The sequence below is a fragment of the Dermacentor andersoni genome, chromosome 11, assembly GCF_023375885.2.
Source record: "Dermacentor andersoni chromosome 11, qqDerAnde1_hic_scaffold, whole genome shotgun sequence".
Classification (NCBI taxonomy): domain Eukaryota; kingdom Metazoa; phylum Arthropoda; class Arachnida; order Ixodida; family Ixodidae; genus Dermacentor; species Dermacentor andersoni.
This window is the reverse complement of record NC_092824.1, coordinates 69,788,412-69,806,275: the sequence shown is the minus strand read 5'-3', so window position 1 is coordinate 69,806,275 and position 17,864 is coordinate 69,788,412. Positions and strand designations below refer to the sequence as shown.

The 17,864-nt window shown below is 44.8% G+C and overlaps 1 protein-coding gene across 1 annotated transcript in view; it reads right to left on the bottom strand.

The window, feature by feature from the left end:
- The window catches only part of brm (ATP-dependent helicase brm), a 63,005-nt gene that overhangs the window by 24,338 nt on the left and 20,803 nt on the right, over positions 1-17,864 (bottom strand). Inside the window, exons 10-19 of the mRNA XM_055064434.2 lie at positions 17,445-17,551; positions 15,395-15,617; positions 13,907-13,980; positions 13,080-13,386; positions 10,923-11,036; positions 9,606-9,719; positions 8,462-8,569; positions 7,242-7,375; positions 6,114-6,256; positions 4,523-4,710 (exon numbers count right to left, since the gene is read on the bottom strand). Of these exons, the coding sequence (XP_054920409.1) occupies positions 4,523-4,710; positions 6,114-6,256; positions 7,242-7,375; positions 8,462-8,569; positions 9,606-9,719; positions 10,923-11,036; positions 13,080-13,386; positions 13,907-13,980; positions 15,395-15,617; positions 17,445-17,551 (1,512 nt within the window). The remainder of the gene's footprint in view (positions 1-4,522; positions 4,711-6,113; positions 6,257-7,241; positions 7,376-8,461; positions 8,570-9,605; positions 9,720-10,922; positions 11,037-13,079; positions 13,387-13,906; positions 13,981-15,394; positions 15,618-17,444; positions 17,552-17,864) is intronic.

Sequence of the window (17,864 nt, the reverse complement as noted above, 5' to 3'; positions counted from 1 at the left end):
TGCTGCACGCTTGGCGAGATATCCATTCCTCACTTTAAAAAAAACAACAGGTGAACGGCGCTGAAGAGACAAGTGACCGGTGCGGCGATGCTGGGAGCAAACAGCGGAAGGAAATGACAACACGCAAGGTATCCTGGGTAACTCGGTGATAGAACTTCCGCTTCCGCCTTGCTCCGGCGGAGCAGGTTGTGTTCCATTCGCGGATCTGGAGGCGTTGCTCTGCGCCAGAGTCGAGTGCTCGCTCACGGAGTCCGTCGGCTGCTCCGACTCCGCCATTGGAATTCAACATTAGACCATCTGGGATTCCTTAACGTGCATCTACGTACACCGATGTTTTCGCACTTCACCCTCATCAAACTCATGTACCAGCAACTGACTACATGTACACCTACTGACGTCCTTCTGCATTACTGTAATTGTCCTACGAAGAGATAATTTTGCAGTATACTACGCGAACTGGCTTATACCAGTGTGGCTGCTATTTCTGACAAGATTTCTTCACAAGTACTCTGCTCCAACCCTTTTTCCCGCAATGATCTCTGATGAGATTGCCACACTCCTAATAAATGTAAACTCCAGGATTACTTTTTGACCACCTGGGGCTGTTTAATGTGCACCTAAATCTTGGTACACAAGCGCTTTTGAATTTCACCCCCATTCAGCCACTGTGGCTGGGAAAGTGCCTTACGTGCATAGGATGATTTTAGCGACTAGGATTTCCGTAAAGTGAGGGAAAAATATCGCTATAGAAATGGTTACCATATTTACTCAATTCTAATGCGCTTCTTCTTTAAAGAAAAGTTAACCAAGATGTGGCATCCACTTTACAATCGAGTGCAAAACCAAAACTGCAGCAGGTGGTGCCCGAATACCCCCTCTCGTCCCACAATCTCGAGTGGGGATAAGATTGGATGCTCTGGGCAGTTAAAAGTGATAAGGAGGCCTTGAGCAATGATGGTGATTGAGGCCTGTTTCACTGTGGGCAGTTAATTTTTTCAAATAAAAACAAATCACTATTTCTCTCTCTTACCATGAAAATTTGGTGACAGAATAATCCAAGGTATTGCACTTAAAGACTTTAGTATGAAAGTCGACGCTTGCATTCCAATTGAGGGCGTTTTATAATAGAGTAAATACGGTACATTTCTTTTTGTTTCTTTCACTCTGATGAGGCTTCCACAGCTGAAATTTAAACCCGCAGCTCACAGCTCACTTCAGCCTGTATAATGCTGCAGCAGGCAAGTGCAACGGCCCCCAAGCCGATTGTCAGAATGTGCCCGGGAACCTCTGAATCACGACTTCACAGATATGCATCGCACAACAATGGGCACAGAAGAATGGCCCTTAAATCAAACCAAACAGCAGCTCAACGCTTACGGATCAGGGAGAGATAAATTGGGGCACACAACAGTATGAAGAGTAGGGTGGATGAGTGAGGACTGTTGGAAATTATATGTGGGGGCCCATAGAAACAGACAATAAAGCCAGAGAGAGTATAGGGGAAATTATTTATGTTTACTTCAACTGTAGAAACAACAAAATCGAGGGAAATGAAAGTGCACAAAAAGGCTAGCTGCCACGTGTGGGACCCAAAGCTACATCTTCTGCCTTACTAAATACCGTTGATTCTGGTTTAGTGAACCCGATTTTTGTTTCCTTTATGACTTCACGTGATAATATGTTTTTCGCTTACAGTTTTTGTTGTCATAACTGCTTCCCATGACATATTTTTTAAATACAATTGTTATTTCTTCTCCCGTATTTTAGTTAACATAATTTTTTGTCATTACTGCACTCCCCTCTCCAATGCCTTGGCAACTGAAGGTATGTAAATAAATAAGAAAATAAATTACGCCTGCACTGCTTTGACGATTAAGCTACTGTGGTGGCCCATCCCTGTGTTCACTTTCTTCGGTACTTGTGTATAGGTGCAAGACGTCACCATGGCAGTGTTAGGTTAATAAAGGGAAGATGAGAGAGAGAGATAATTTAATTGAAAGAAGGCAAAGAGGTTGGCCTGAGCTAAGGTGCTCTAGCCTGCTACTCTGCACAGGGGGAGGGGGAACGGGGTCATATAAAGACGTGATGAGGGATGATGATGACATAGCAAGAGGGATGCGCAAAGGTGAAAGCAAGTTCAACACTCTGATGATAAACATTCACAAATGTCATCCATGAAGCCACAATCAGGTTTCGCATCAAGTCTGTAGTCACCAGTTTGAGTGAACTTAAAAATAGAGGCATTAGGACGAAGCTGGTGTGGGCCTCCCCTGCGTGAACAGCACAAGCGTCAAACAAAATCTTTATAGCACATAAAGAGCTGCGATAAGCGGCTATAGCACGGCGAGCACTTGTAGGGCACTTTTAGCGGCCGGAGTCTCGAGACCACCGAGAATCACGTGCATTGATTCTACTAGGTGCTTCAGCATTTTTTGTACACTCTCCTTCTCATTGTGTTCATCTCCTTGCTTGCCCGTAGTGTCACCGGTTTCATTGGCCCTATAATTGTTAGCTTCATGGCTCAGAGGAACGCTAGTGCCCGCTAGTTTGAGTGAGACATCCACCCAAACGTAGCTAAGTGCTAAAAAAGAAACCCATACGGGTTCCTCGAAAGAAAAGCTTTGCAGTTGAGGAGAAATTCATCTTCAATTTATTAATTACTCCTCTCCACCTTGCGGGTTTCCACAGAACTATTACATCGGAGTGTTGGGTGTTAGCCACCACACCTCATCGCCAAGGCATTAGCGGTGTTGGCTAGCCCTCCCAAGGCTAACCTTGTAACAGCGCCAGTACATCAGCATGATGCCACAGGTGCCAATGTAGTTTAAGGCGATAGTTTTGTTTGGCTCTTATGCCCACTTTGAATTTTTATGTTTTTGGTTGTTCATGGTCAACTTTGGACGCCAGGTGTCGACTAGTTGCCGCTAGAAATAATATAAAAAATGTCCAATGGTCAGCTTCGAACCCTAACACCTCGCAAAGAAGCTTGACACTCTAACCATTAGACGGCGGATGTGTGCCTGAAAAGGTGGAATAAACTTTTGTTCTTATTGTATATAACTGACTTGCTGAACTAAATGTCTGCAAAAATCTGCCTTTATGCTGACGACTGTGTGCTTTATAACGTAATTAACACGAATGTTGACCACCTTTCACTTAACGACTCTTTTACACAATTTTGCAGGTGGTGCAACAAGTGGCAAATGAAGATAAACTTTGTAAGAACAGTCACTTTATTTTTTTGTAAGCGCACTTCTGTTTCTTTGTTTAACTATTCATTTAATGGATCTTCCCTTGAACGGGTGTCCGAATACAAGTACCTTGGCCTCATCTTCACACCTAACATGTCATGGGCAAGGCATACTGAATACGCATGCAATAAAGCACTAAAGAAAATAGGCTACCTAAATCGCACATTCCGAAAAGCTCCATGTGAAACAATATTGCTAACATATAAATCACTCATCCACCCATTCTCGAATATGGTTGTCCCATCAGGGACCCTTATAAAGTCTCTAACATTTAACACCCTCAAATCAGTTCAAAAGAAAGCAATCCGGTTCATATACCGTCGTTATGACTGGAACTTCTCACCCTCATCTCACCTTGTTGCACTAAGTCTACAACCTCTGTCCGAGCGGCATGATCACGAATGCCTTAAATTGTTGCATAATCTCATTAATACCCCATGCTACTCATTAAAGATCAACTGTCTCCTGATAAATTGAAACCTATTAGGAATAGCCACAAACTTAACCTATGCAATTGTTCGTGTGGCACTAGGTGCATTAAGCCTATTTAAACGATTTGGAACAACCATCTCTGTCTTTACAACATGAGAACTGCCGCGCACGATTTGAGATGTGAATTTGCAAGCAGACACTTGCAATTCAATCATTTGACCATCGGCGTCTGCAGAAGTTTCCATTTATTGTCCCGGCTTGCTTTTGCGGTGGAAGCGAAATTTCGTTATATTGAAATAGCATACAAACACACTTTGTTATACTGAGGTTCTAAGTACGTGGTGTTCTATGGACAAGACGTTATGAAAAGTCAAATACTTTGTTATATCGATAATTTCTTTAGACTGAAGTTCGTTATATCGAAGTTTACTGATACAACAACCACTTTTCTTGGAGCTATTGAATTTGTCATGAATGGGTTCGACTGCACAATGTAGCCTGTCTTTACCGATGAAAGTTTAACTGGGCCCAAGCAGACACCATCGAAATTTGGGACATCATGGCAAGCTGACGTGGGAACTTGAAAGTGGCCTCCCCACCTGTCCATTATTTTTTAGTGTTTTCTGGCTTATTAAGCCTCCTCTCACGGTAAGAGTGGCTTTTTTTGGTATTGCAGAAGGGTAACTTACTAATACAACACAACTTATTTTTCTCTGTTTCGCCTCCCTTTAGGTAAGCTATTGCCAGTAGCAGAAATCTGCAGTTCTCATTGCTGACCACGATGTGAGTGCTTGCCCTAAATTGCATCTAATTGTTTTGGCCCTGGGCCTTCCCCTGACCTGGTGGGGGTTCCAGTCCGAGTCGAAGATGATGACTGTGTCTGCCGCCTGCAGGTTGAGACCCAGGCCACCGGCCCGGGTGCTGAGTAGGAAGATGAAGTAGGGAGACTCCTTGGCATTGAACATTTCCAGCAGCTGACCACGGTCTTCCGCCTTGGTTGTACCGTCGAGACGCAGGTACCGGTACCCTGCAAGGACAGCGGCAGAAGATGCAGCATTACAGCGGTCGAGAGCCAACACAAGTGGCTGTCCCTTACTGTTCACAACTTCAGTACAGAGAGAGCACTCGAAAAGGCTTGAATGTGCAGTGTTCCCTGATAATAGTAATGCAGCTATAATGAGAAATGAGGAGGGAAAGTAACCGATGGTCATTAAGGGTTACGGACTGGATTCCAAGGGAAGGGAAGCGTAGCAGGGGGCGGCAGAAAGTTAGGTGGGCGGATGAGATTAAGAAGTTTGCAGGGACAACATGGCCACAATTAATACATGACCGGGGTTGTTGGAGAAGTATGGGAGAGGCCTTTGCCCTGCAGTGGGCGTAACCAGGCTGATGATGATGATGATGATAATGAATGCGAAACTGATAGTTTGTAATTATTTATTTATTTATACACGCTACAGTCCTACATTAGTGTCATAGCAGGAGCAGGAAAAAGTAGACATAACAGTGAAATAAGCAAAATGACAATGAGGCAAACAGTAAAAAATAAAATATTATACATGTAAAGCAACTTGCACTAACGAAAAGTGCTTGCTTATGGCAACCTAAACACAATGAACTGCAAGGAACAAACAGTACTGAGAAGCATTCCAAAGCTCTATTGTAAATGAGAAAGAACATGATACTACTTGAATGTGCATATATATGGAAGTGTTTGTAGGTATTTACAAGTTTAAATGGCACAAATAGAGCACATGTAACGGTGTGGGATTAACAGAATGGTGACAACCTAGAGATGCTCGGTATTAGAAAGGAGAGCTAAATGAGCAACACAGAAATTGAGAACATTTCACATTTCACTAAGCTGTCTACAGTAACAGTCGAAATGGTGATGCCTGAAAATTCAAAATGTTCAGGACAATTAACACGTTCATTGTGACACGGACAACGGGTAAGTTATAGCATTTATACATCCTGTGTGTCTTCCCTGCAGCGCACAAGTGACATCTTTTCTCCAGAGCTTGAGGGAGCTTCTAGGGAGCACGACTTACCAGGGAGCCACAATGCGTCCGATAAATATGGCGTACGGTCTGCCGGTGGGTCATGACACAATAATAGGGACATCAAAAAGTCTTGCCACACGAACGTGTTAATCGAGCACTGTTAGATTAACTGAGGCATTGCAGCTGACTATCATTATACTGACATCAGTGAATTTGGCCCACCTTGTAATGCGACATTGTTCAGAAAGTCCCAAAAAGCACCCCTGCATTTTGAACCCTCAAACAATAATTAAGTGCCCCGTGACATAAACATACGAGAAGTTTTAAAGCAAAGTGAACGATACAAACATTCCCCTTTTCAACTTTTTCTCATTCGTGAGACTTGCCAGCGAAGGCCAGTGAAAAAGAGAAGAGCACAGGTACTGACCCCTGTAGGTGAGGTAGTCCTCCATGATGGTCATCAGGGTGGTCATCTGACAAAAGAGGAGCACCCTGTGCTGCTTGCAGCGCAGCTTGGGGAGTATCCGGTCCAGCAGCTCAAACTTGCCAGACACCCGGTAGAGGTCGGGTCTGCGTGTGTGTGCAACACAACAATCAAAACAGTGAACAGCAAGTCTTCAGCTCAAAAGATAAGAGAATGAAAAAGCGGGTAAGTTTGCACAAACTTGAAATCTCCCTATCTCTTTCAGTTTTTTATTTAGTGGATTCGTGTAACTGGAATGTCATGTAATTTTGTGATGAGGTTGCCTATGCTGGTGTCAAATTACTACCGTTATTTTGTTGTTCTTAGCCACACTGCTTTTTTCCTTCTTTATTACATGAAGCTGTAAGTTCTCTGTGTATTATAGGTCTGTGTGAAAGATATATATATCTTTCACTCCCCACTCCCCTCCCCACGTGTAGGGTGGCAAACTGGACTCAGTCTGGTTAACCTCCCTGCCTTTCCTTCTTTTCTCTCTCTCTCTCTCTAGCACTGCGAGATCTGCTGTAGAAAGTGTAGAGAGAGACTCGTGCAAGCTCAGAATGGGTTATGTTGTGGATTGTTCATTGGGAACGGAGTTCGTTTCTGAGCATTGCAGCTTTGGCGCACGTTAGCATGCATGCATATTATATATATATATATATATATATATATATATATATATATATATATATAGAGAGAGAGAGAGAGAGAGAGAGAGGGAGAGAGAGAGAGAACTTAGGTGTAGGATGTCTATAGTCGGGCACTCAAGTCTGTTGCCTTCAGGTCGTGAAAAAGCGCTCGAACTGCTTTCTGCGCTAATGAACTGTGAGGCCAGGCTCCCAAGGTCTTCGCTTCCGTAAATGGCCTGTCATCCAGTCTATTCAAGGCACACTGGAGAGTCTCACGTTGATTATCGAAGCGAGAACAGTGGCACAGAAGGTGACTGATGGTCTCTTCACACTTGCACTTGGCGCACATTGGTGACTCCGCCATTCCAATACGATAGCTGTAGGAGTTGGAGAATGCTACTCCTACCCACAGCTAGAGACGTACCAGTACATGCTACAGGGCGACAGCAACTGCACGACTCACCCTTGTACAATGCTCCCAGTGCAACCAATGTGCTCGGCGTAAGCCTCCTCAATGTGTTGGAACATGAACGGGTGGTTGCAGATCTTGCGCAGCTGCATGATGGTGTTCATCAGCGTCTTGGTACCACCCTTGCCCTGATCGGAGGAGAGAAAGAAAAAGATTATTTATAGTTAATGAAGCACACCATTCAGGCAAGGATTTGTGCCGCTGGCTTCCCCACACAGTCACACTACCCATAGCGTAGCAAAACGAAATTGTACATCTGGCAAGGTTGCTGTAAACAAAGATTACCGAGACTTGACTGACTTTTGAAGTCCACGCACTCTTGCAGAATACAAACCATTAAGGCCTTCTTCTTTTGTTCCCTTCCAGCCACAGAATGAAGTATAAGTATTGTTTTAAGTGCAACTCCGGTGCAAACTGTACAATATATGATGCAGCCTACTTATATGAGGGCAATCAGAGAGTCTTTGCCCATATATTTTATTGGTCAAAATAAGATACATACAGGTAATTACAAATATATGTACTACTCTACGTACCTTACACTATTTTTCCACAGAGTCCCCAAACTGTTTCAGGAATTTGTCCCATCGCAGCGCTAAATTTGAGATGCCCCTGTGGTAGAATTCGTCCCGCCGATTGTGCCCCCCCCCCCCCCCCCCCCCGCACGCTTGTCATGCAAATCTTCACTGCCTTTTGCAAACTCGCATCAACACCACCTCACACTTCTCAAGGCGAGACACCTTTCCCCATATGTGGGCTGCCTTGCCCTGTGGATTTTGATGGGCGTTCGTCCCTTGCTCCATAGAAAACGGATCACACTTCGCTGCTCATACACCATGGACATGTGAAGCACAACCGCCATCTTCAACAACTGAAAGCAGCGCCGTGTCATGGAGCTACTGGCAGATAATGCCAGTCCAGTCCAAGAAAGGTCCACCGATGGGAATAAATATGTTAACTTCGCACTTACAGCCACAATTTGGCTTAAAAAATAAAAAGAAAAAGAAACGTAGGGGAAAGACTTTCTGATTTGCCCTCGTAGGTTGCCTAATTTAATGATGCATCAACGCATGGTTTACCAGATCGTATGCTGAAGGTGTGTACAATCTGCCCACATATAACTATGAACAGCAAGAATGATTACCTTTTCCCTCACTTTGATGATTAATAAAAGGACCGTACCTATTGTTATGGTAACCGGCGCGCCAACTTACCTTCTTGTCCTTTTCAGATCCATCGGTAAGAAGTACACCCTTCGTTTGCATGTGTCTGTACAGGAGTCTCTGCAGTGCTGACATGTCGCACTTTACAACGTACTCCACCTGGAAAATAGCAAAAAAAAAAAAAAAAAAAAGCAATAGCACTTTATCAAAGGCTGCATTTTCACTCGGTCACATTTCAGGATAATTATTTTCGTGGTTTGCCAATTGGCTAGAGAGTGTGGAAGCTGGAATCAGTGAACGAATGAAAGACATATGAATGGGCACACTGACACAGGATGCTAGTTGTCTTAGTGAAGCATCACGCTGGCATACACCACTATGGCCGACTGAGAATACTGTCCAAAATCTTCAGTGTGCCAGGCAGAAACCACTTTACTTTGACTCTGTGTTAATTTGTAAACACAGGTAACTTGGACTGCTCCCGCTACCCCAGGAAGCTTATGGCATCAAATAGGTGCTCCCCTTCACAGCCTTCCGAGGCCAGATTTTGAAATGGTTTTTTCTTCCCCTCATTCTTCTTGCCTTTCATCGTTGGCCCACATGCTGCTAGGCTTCCATTATCACTGTTACCAGCATGTAAGACAGACTGCTTCATTCACTGCTGAACTAAATGACTGAGTGATGGGGCTTAACGTCTCAAACAAGCAATGAGCTACGAGACAGGCTGAAAACTGGAACAGCTCTGGATTAAAGGGGCCCTGAACCATCCTTATGCTAAGTATACGAGGCTCATGTTGGTTTCACTGGGCTGTCCGAATAATCAAGCATGTCCAAATAATTGGTCGTTGACTGCAATTCATCTTTACCGATAAAAATTCAACTAGGCCTGAGCAGACGGCGACAAAATCCGTAACTTCACGACTAGCTGAAGCCGAAATTTTAGGAGGGTTTCTGCTTTCGTTTTTGCATCTTCTCTGGTTAACAAGCGTCTTCTCACCGCAAGAGTGGTTGTTTTGGCATTGCAGAAGGGCAATTTATTAACACAGCTCGAATCATTTCTCTCTTCAGCATCCCTTTAAATAAGGAGCTCAGAGTTGACCCCAGGAGTTAAAGCCTCCTGGTTTCAAAGGTTGCAAGGCAGCAACCAGTACCAAAATAGCTGCAATGCTGTTGGAATGGTGCGACGGCTACTAACCTTTTCGGGAAGTTGCGACTCGACCTCTTTCTTGAGTCGCCTCAGCAAGAACGGTCGCAGGACCTTGTGGAGACGCCGGATGATCAGGATCGTCTCCTCTTCATTGAGCTCCACCTGAGAAGCCAATGAAACCCTCGGTTATGCTGCCTGGGTTGGATCCAAAACTTAGCAATGCGTACGAAAGAAAGATGTAGGCGTGTGTCATGTAAAAGGGTGCGACATCAAGTCTTACACATTATCTAGCAAAATATGACGTAATTATATTACCCGAATCTGCAGCAAGCCGCCACAGCCCACCGTCTATGCTTGCAACCAAAACATAGCGCACCACACAATGGAAGCACAAAAGTGCAAAAATGCACGGTTTGAGGGCAACTTGTGTCCACAAATTGTAGTTATAATACATGAACTAGTTATTTTGTAGAAAGTGTCGCAGATAGAAAACTATACTCTAAAACAAGTAGAGTGCGACTTCTATGACCGCACTGCTAGAGTAAATCCTGTAGTGTCGCCTGCAAAAGTATGACACGGAGTACAGTAGACTTCCGTTAATTAAACTCCGATCAATTCGATTTTTCGTTGATTTCGATCCCGACCGAAGGTCTCCCGGCCGGTGCCCGTGCATTTCTATGGGCCCAAACTTTTGTTATTTTGATGCTAAAATTGACCTTTGCCGGATAATTTGAACTTCTCCAGTCAGCACACATGTGCCTGATCCCTGCAGTGACCCCAGTAGTGACTGCTAAGTAGCAACATCTGCCTCGGTGAAGCTTAGGGGACAGTGTACATGCGTTGAACACATGTCAAAAATCTCCCACCAACGAAGCCTATTTTTGGCCTGGCCTAGGAAGATTTTCAAGCAGTAACGTAGCTCCCAATGTCTGACTATGGTATTTACCCTATTTTAATGCGCACATGTTTTTTTCTTGCTTTCTTTTTTCAAGAAAATTGGGCCAAAAATTACCTGCAAGGTGCAATCGTATACAAAACCAAACCACCTTCACGGTGGTCATATGCTTTACTGCATAACAGAAATGTACTGCGCAAAGCTGACTTTAGTTTCTTTTTCTTTTTGGCTAAAAAATTTCTATTTTGTTTAGAAGCTTTAATGACATTTCTGCATAGCCAGACACGAGTAAATACTGACAAATTAATCGGTGGCATGTTTTGGCGTATTTTTTTTCCCCTTGTTTAATTTGACCAGTTGAATAATTCTATCAATTTCAACGGTCCCGTCAGGTTCGAATTAATGCAAGTCGACTCTACGGTCAAACACAAGTGGACTCAGACTAAGAGGAAGAAAGCTCCGTCGCTTGCCTTTTCGCCAGTCGTAGCGAAGGGAGCGTTGAACCACTGCTCAAAGGTGTTGCAACTCTTGAAGATGCTCGGCAATAGGAAGTTCAGCAGGGCCCACAGTTCAGGCAGCTTATTCTGCAATCGAAACCAAAAGCGCTCTGTCCTTGGTCCCCTCCACAAAAAATATTTTAGATCATTTAAGGAGCTACAAATGCCCTCTTTTTGTATGTTTGCACTACTGTCTGCTCTGTACTTTGTTACCAAGAGAACTTTCAACCCCCCCCCCCCCCCCCGACACACACACACACACACACTCACAATTCTAGCTTACAGAACACAATGTGACATGAGTTAAATTCGTGTACCGGCCAACAAGTGAACTCGATTATTTACTTTTGGATGGGGCACAGAAGTACTGGCAAACAAGGTACAGCAGAGTCTCACATGCAATACAGTGTCACAGTGAATTTTTCTGCGGCTATGCTCTTGTTACAAGGTTTCGCTTCCTTCTGGGACTAGCAAGTACCCATCTGTTACATGGCAACTTGCGGCATCACAAATAGGCAGCACAGGTATCGCCCCAATTTCTCTACTGCATGCACCCGCCGTGGTTGCGTAGTGGCTTTGATGTTGCGCTGCTAAGCACGAGGTTGCAGGATCGAATCCCAGCTGTGGTGGCCGCATTTCGATGGGGGAGAAATGCAAAAAAAACGCCCATGTACTGTGCGTTGAATGCCCCACTACGGTGTACCTCATAATCAGATCGTGCTTTTTGCATGTGGTACTGCAGAATTAGTTTTTTTTTTATTGTGTGCATTTATTTTGCAACTTCAAACCGTCGCATCTTCCAACACCTTTAAAATATTTTTGTGAAGAGAGTTCATTTTTCACAAAACTACATGTAACGTTCGTGAAATTGTAGAATGAGCCCGAATTTGCCAACTTTGACAACAAATTTGGCAGTGCATCCATCGTTCGGAGGTATCTGCTGACAATATTGTAATTATAAATTTTGGGTGTTTAGCAAATTAATGAATGATGGGTGTGTTACTGGTAACTGGTGACGGTATGTTTTGTATGTTATGAAGAAAAGTATATACCCTGTGACACATACCCAGTGAACAAAGTTGGCATCAAGGAGGTTCACTGAAGAATGCCACATACTGTTACGTTTGGTGTGCTAGCCAAACGCGAAATACTGGGGTCTACGAGACTCTTAACGACTTCAGCAATCATACGGGAAGGTGCGTCATCATTCTGAAGCTTGTCTTTTGAGGCTTGTGCATCATTCAGCAAAGGCAAATTGGCGGAGTTCGTTGTGAGAACTAGACAGCGGGAGGATTCCCATAACTTTAGCGAAAGAAGCCAACACAACGGGTGCTTTTACCTTCTGGCGAGCTTGGGTCACTGACCTCTCCCCAGTCGTCAGTGAAACAATGTACCTGGTGTGCTTGCTTCCCCCTTTCCAGGATCAGCTTGGGGATGGTACGTGTGCATTGTGTCAGCCTTCTCTTCTGGAGCAGTGTTTTGTGCAGATACGAACCACCAGACTGGTTGGTTGGGACATTACCCGTTTCCCTAGCAAGTGGCCTAGGGAAGACGAACGGGATTTAAGGAGCCATCTCGCGTCCTAGCAAGTGTGCTCTGTGAGAATGATTTAGCGTGCTTCGTGCTCGGCCAAAATGTAGTTTGTGCTTCAAGGACGATATAGCTAAGTGCTGCCATGTACTGCGCTCTGTACTTCTGCTGGTGCAATTATGTCTTCACTTGAAAGTCTGCCTTACTCCTTCAATGTAAATAAACACCCCTGTTGGATTCCCTCCACTTATCGTCTCTGCAGCTCATCGTCAAGGAAGCAACTCTTTTTAAGATGGTATGGACAAACGCATGGGCCCGTTAAGCCTCCGCGTGACACCTCGGTAGTGTAGACCAGCTACTTATTTTGGTGTGGCGGCGTAGGATAGAGCCCAGTCACCTTGGTGATGCCCCACCTCGAAGTCCATGCCATCCAACTCCTGCAAAACCCAGTGGCATTTACCCAGTGACACTTACGCAGTGACCCAAATTGGCGTAAAAAGGAAACCAGTTAGATCCAGACATAGGCACACACCGGAAGGTGTGTGAATGCTAATCGAATGAAAATCAGGAGAGTTGACAGGCACACATCAAAAAACGAACCTGCAAAGGCGTGCCCGTCAGCAACAGGCGGTGTGGAGCGCTGTAGTGCGTGTTGAGGATCTGAGTCAGCTTGCAATGGTGGTTCTTCATGCGGTGACCCTCGTCAATAATCATGTACTTCCAGCGGAGCTTGGCCAGCACCGCCTTGTCCTTGATGACGTACTCGTAGGTGGTGATGAGCACGTTGAACTTACTGCTGCGCAGCTGCTGAGACAGCTGCCGCCGCAGGTTGGGTGAACCCTTGTATGCCACTTTGACCACTGACGGCGCCCACCGGTCAAACTCGAGCATCCAGTTGGACAGTGTCCTGGAAAAGAAAGGGAGACTTAGGCAATGTTGCCACTTTACTGGATGTTGAGCTAGAGCTAGTACATTTTTTGGCTTGTTTAGCTTTGGTTGCTTCAGAGGAAACTTTGGCTTTATCAGAATAGTAACTCTTGCAGAGCGTGCCTTTGATTATATGTTAAAGCTGCCAAATGTACTTCTTATGGAATGTTTTATACTTATTGTATTTACTCGTATATTGCGTGTAAGAAGTGCAAGCATTAGATGAATAAATACGGTAAATCATTTATAGAAAAATATACTATAAGACACTAATGCTAATGTAAATACACTGTAACTTGTACCTGTGATGTGACTAACATAAGGGCCACTTGCAAGCCTCACAAAAGGCCTGTTTACTACAGACAATGTTCCTTCTCATTAAACGCTTTCAGGGAGTATTTTTAGTACACTTAGAAAACTTTCTGGGAGACTTTAGCAGATTTCAACACATCCCCTACCAGCTACACCTGTTGGAAAGAAAAAGAAAAAAGCCCACTCACGAAAGCGGTACAATGATGAGATAGGGTCCATTGATGCGCTTCTTCTCCATCAGGTATGTGATGACAGCAATTGTCTGCAAATCAGGTAGAAACAAAAACCATCATTTACCACCAGACCTCCTCCAAGAAGTTTCTCGTTCCCCTTCGAACTGTAAAGAGAAACATGACATGCAAGTATAGGGGGATGTGCAAGCTGCCACAAGTGCACTTCACACATCTTGCCTGTTATAATCAAGAAGGCAGACTTGGTACTAGAATAGTAAGCACAGTCGAACCCACCAATAACGATAGCAGATCTCTCAGTTATCACGACCACGTTTCACGGGATTTACACCTTTCTGACCCTGCCTGTCGAAACTGCGTCCAGATGTAAGGAACATTTTCAAGAGCATCGTACTGTTTTAACAAACACTTCAAACTTGGTCGCTGTAAAAGGAGGGCATATGCAAAGCGGCAAGGCGTGACTATACTGGGCACATGACAGTGCACAAATCTGGTGGGCAGAGGCATCGTTGAAGCAGAAAAATTTGCAAATGCCTAGCAAACCATTCCAAGTGGCACATCTTCAGCATACACTGTCAAAACACAGTGCCAAACGTAGTGTGCTTCACAGGTTAAATCAGTATTTTTTATTTAGGTGACGAAGCTTCATTCCACCATGAGGCTCTTTTACGCTTCAGGGAATGCTGCCTTCTTTTGAGTGAAATGTGGAGGCATACAACTAAATAGCTGCACTTACAGAATTTTACAGATCTTACGAGTGACTGACTGCGTGGACAAAAGCAAGCCCCTATGTATTTGGCTAGAAATATGACAAGGAACTGTCTCCTAAGTTGACTCTGAGGTGAAGCTCGTGCCAAAGATTAAATTGTGACCGAATGCCAATGCACTTCCACGAGGGGTGCAATCATGCAAGGCCCATATAAATGACCACGACATGCAGGCCAAATCCACATATAGGTAGACCCCCTTAATTTGGGATAGTCAACAAATTTACAAATGCAAGAATGCACTTGCTTTGTCCGCCACTGGAGTTTCCCTTTTTTTTTTCTTTTTTAAGCAGCCGTGACTTACAACGAACCCAAACATCTTTGCACCGAATTCAGCAATTAATGAAAGGGAAAACTGTCATCCACCCAACTGGAGCCCAAATCTACAAAGGAAACCCGCACGGGTTCTCTTAGCAAACTTGTGCTTCAGTCAGGAAGATGACCAATTTTCCCTTTTGTGAATGTTCCTCTACGATGTGGGCTTCTGATGAACCGATTAGCTGCATTCAGCAATGAATGCCTCCAGCAACCACCGAGACGCATGAACAGCCACGAGCGCCTGTCCTCCTCTGTCCTCGTGTCGTCTCTGCACTACTACTCGGTCATCGTGTGCCAACGGGCCCAAACTGGTCCCGTCAGCTGCGACCAAACGTCTGACACCTTTTGACGTCTTAGCTGGACTGGCATGTCACACTCCCGTTGAGAAATCGCAGCCCACCTGAATGGTCTTGCCAAGACCCATCTCGTCGGCCAGGATGCCGTTGAGGTTGTTGTTGTAGAGGGAGACGAGCCACTCGAGCCCCTTGACCTGGTACTCCTTGAGCACCCCGTTGACCATGAGGGTGGCCTGCTCGTGCACCTCCTCTCGGATGGCATGCGCTATGTTATAGTAGTTCTGGTAGCCGCCTGCCTTGTACTCGTCGTCCTCGGCGGCCGCCGCCCTGGGTGTGGACGTACGAGAAGGGAAACGCGACTGTGAATGCGGGGCCGAAATCACAATTATCGCCATGAAGACGCGTTTTTTCCAATTTTGTTTGTTTTGCGTTCCTAAACACCTGAGGAAGCTCCTCACGAAGTTCGCTTATTACCTGTGCGATATAAAAGAAGAAAATGAGCTTTATTTTACCTGAAGACGTCAAAAGTGCCTATAACGCCGTTTCCAACGAGTCGCCGTAGTGTGGGGGAGAAGCCTAACGCAGAGTCAATTCACTAGCTTGAAAATTTGTTTTTTGAACTTTTCAGTAATGAGAGACCTTCTGTTTAGAGCACTGAAAAACCCAATTTAAGAAGATAAAGCTGTTGCGGCTTATTGGTAAATGCAAGAGAAATGTGTTTGGCACTACGTCCCGCCTCTCTGAGGTCCTAGATACATGATATGAACAGTCTCCACCACATTGCAACGTGGTGTTCAGGGGCTTGCTCGACACACGTCCTGCCTCTTCGAGGAGCAATTTGCAAGTGACGGTGGTCCATGGCAGACTGAGAAACATCAGTTGCACTATAAAAAGGGTGCCCCAGTTATAATACATCGCGTTTTTAATAAACAGAGGCCATTCTATGCAAAGATAATAACCAAGTGCATGTTGGTCACAGTCGAGCACAGCAGCTGCCGGTAATTCTTTTGTTGACGCCATTCAATTTATTGCAATTGGCTATTTTTTTTTATTATTGCTCTGAATGGCAAGCTGTCAATGAAGAATTTGCAGAAAATTGAAAGAAACCTAAAACTGGCATGTTTTCGGCCAGGTACTTTTTGCCCATTCTTTTTTTCTGGCTGATGGAGAAAGCCAGCAAAAAATTATAAATACAGTAGAACCCCCCCGCTCATAGGTTTTTAAAGGGATTGTGGAAAAGAAACGTACCAGCCAAGAAAACGCAACCGTGAGGAAGGGCGCACATCGCCACAGCACAATGTCAGAAACAGTCCGAGTGCTGCCAGTGCAGTTATTATATGTCTCGGTGCTGGTACTGTGACCAGGAAAGGCACATGTGCACGTGTATAACTAAGGGAGACGTATGGTGTTCCGTGACAGTGGCCCCTACCGCAAATATTTTGTGTACGCTGCACTACGTAACATGGTTCTACTGCGTTGAAGCTGACTAAAGAGAACCAGCAATTGTGAAATGCAAATAAGACCCCTGCAGCACCAAAGTAAATGTAGCCCTGTCCTTGGCAGAATTGGCCCAGTGGGCATGGTTTCCGGTAGGTTTTAATCGATGCACACTTTTTCAGATGCTTCGCCAATTGCTCTGTGCACACTTTCCCGCAATGCCTGTGCAGCCACTGGCTTGTGCAACTCTGTTCGTTTACTGCAAACTTCGGCCGCTTGTTGCAACATGCGAGAGTCAATTTTTTCCATGGGCCATTGTATTTACGTGGCGGCCACTTCCAAATGCAAGGTAAGATGCGGGAACATTACAGAATGGCGCTGTATCAAATGGAAACGTAATGCATAGGAGTCAATGGGATTTAGGTTGGGACCACGAAAAAAACGACGTAGCAGTCGGGAAAACACAACAGTGAGGAACGTATCAATGGGGTTCCACTGCATCACGTGACTAACCATCGATTCGCATCAAAAAGCAGCGCCCTCAAACATGCTCCACGTGAATATGAGGTACATATCAAATTACATGGCGCATACCCATGACTTTCTTGCATCTGTGGTGCACCACCCATTGCTTGTGAATGCAAGCAGTGAGAGAAGCCTTGCCAGACATGTATGAAAGGGAGACTAGTGTAATGCCAGCTACGAAGGGGGACTCACTGAATAACAGTCTTGACGTGGTCGTCGGGCGAACTCTCCATCTTGGTCGGAGCGCTGACGGGCTGCTGCTGGGGCTGCTGGGAATTGTCGTCACCTTCATCCTCCGACTGTTGAGGAGAACGAGAAGGGAATGTTGGCAAGAAAGCAAGCGAAAGCAAGAAACGAGACAACTTCACTGAACCACCCTAAAGCACTGGTGTCTACTGAGTCAAAGCTGCACAGCAGCACCTCTCTCTTAGTGATGCAGAACTATTGACACTACTGATAGTTCAATCGCTGTTGAACAATATTGATGGCAAAGAAAAAAAAAAAAGAACTATCGATAGTACTGTCAACAGTACAAAGCCATGCTACGTAAAACATGAAATCACAGCAACAAACATCGCAACATTTCCTGACAAATGTGGTAACGACCATACT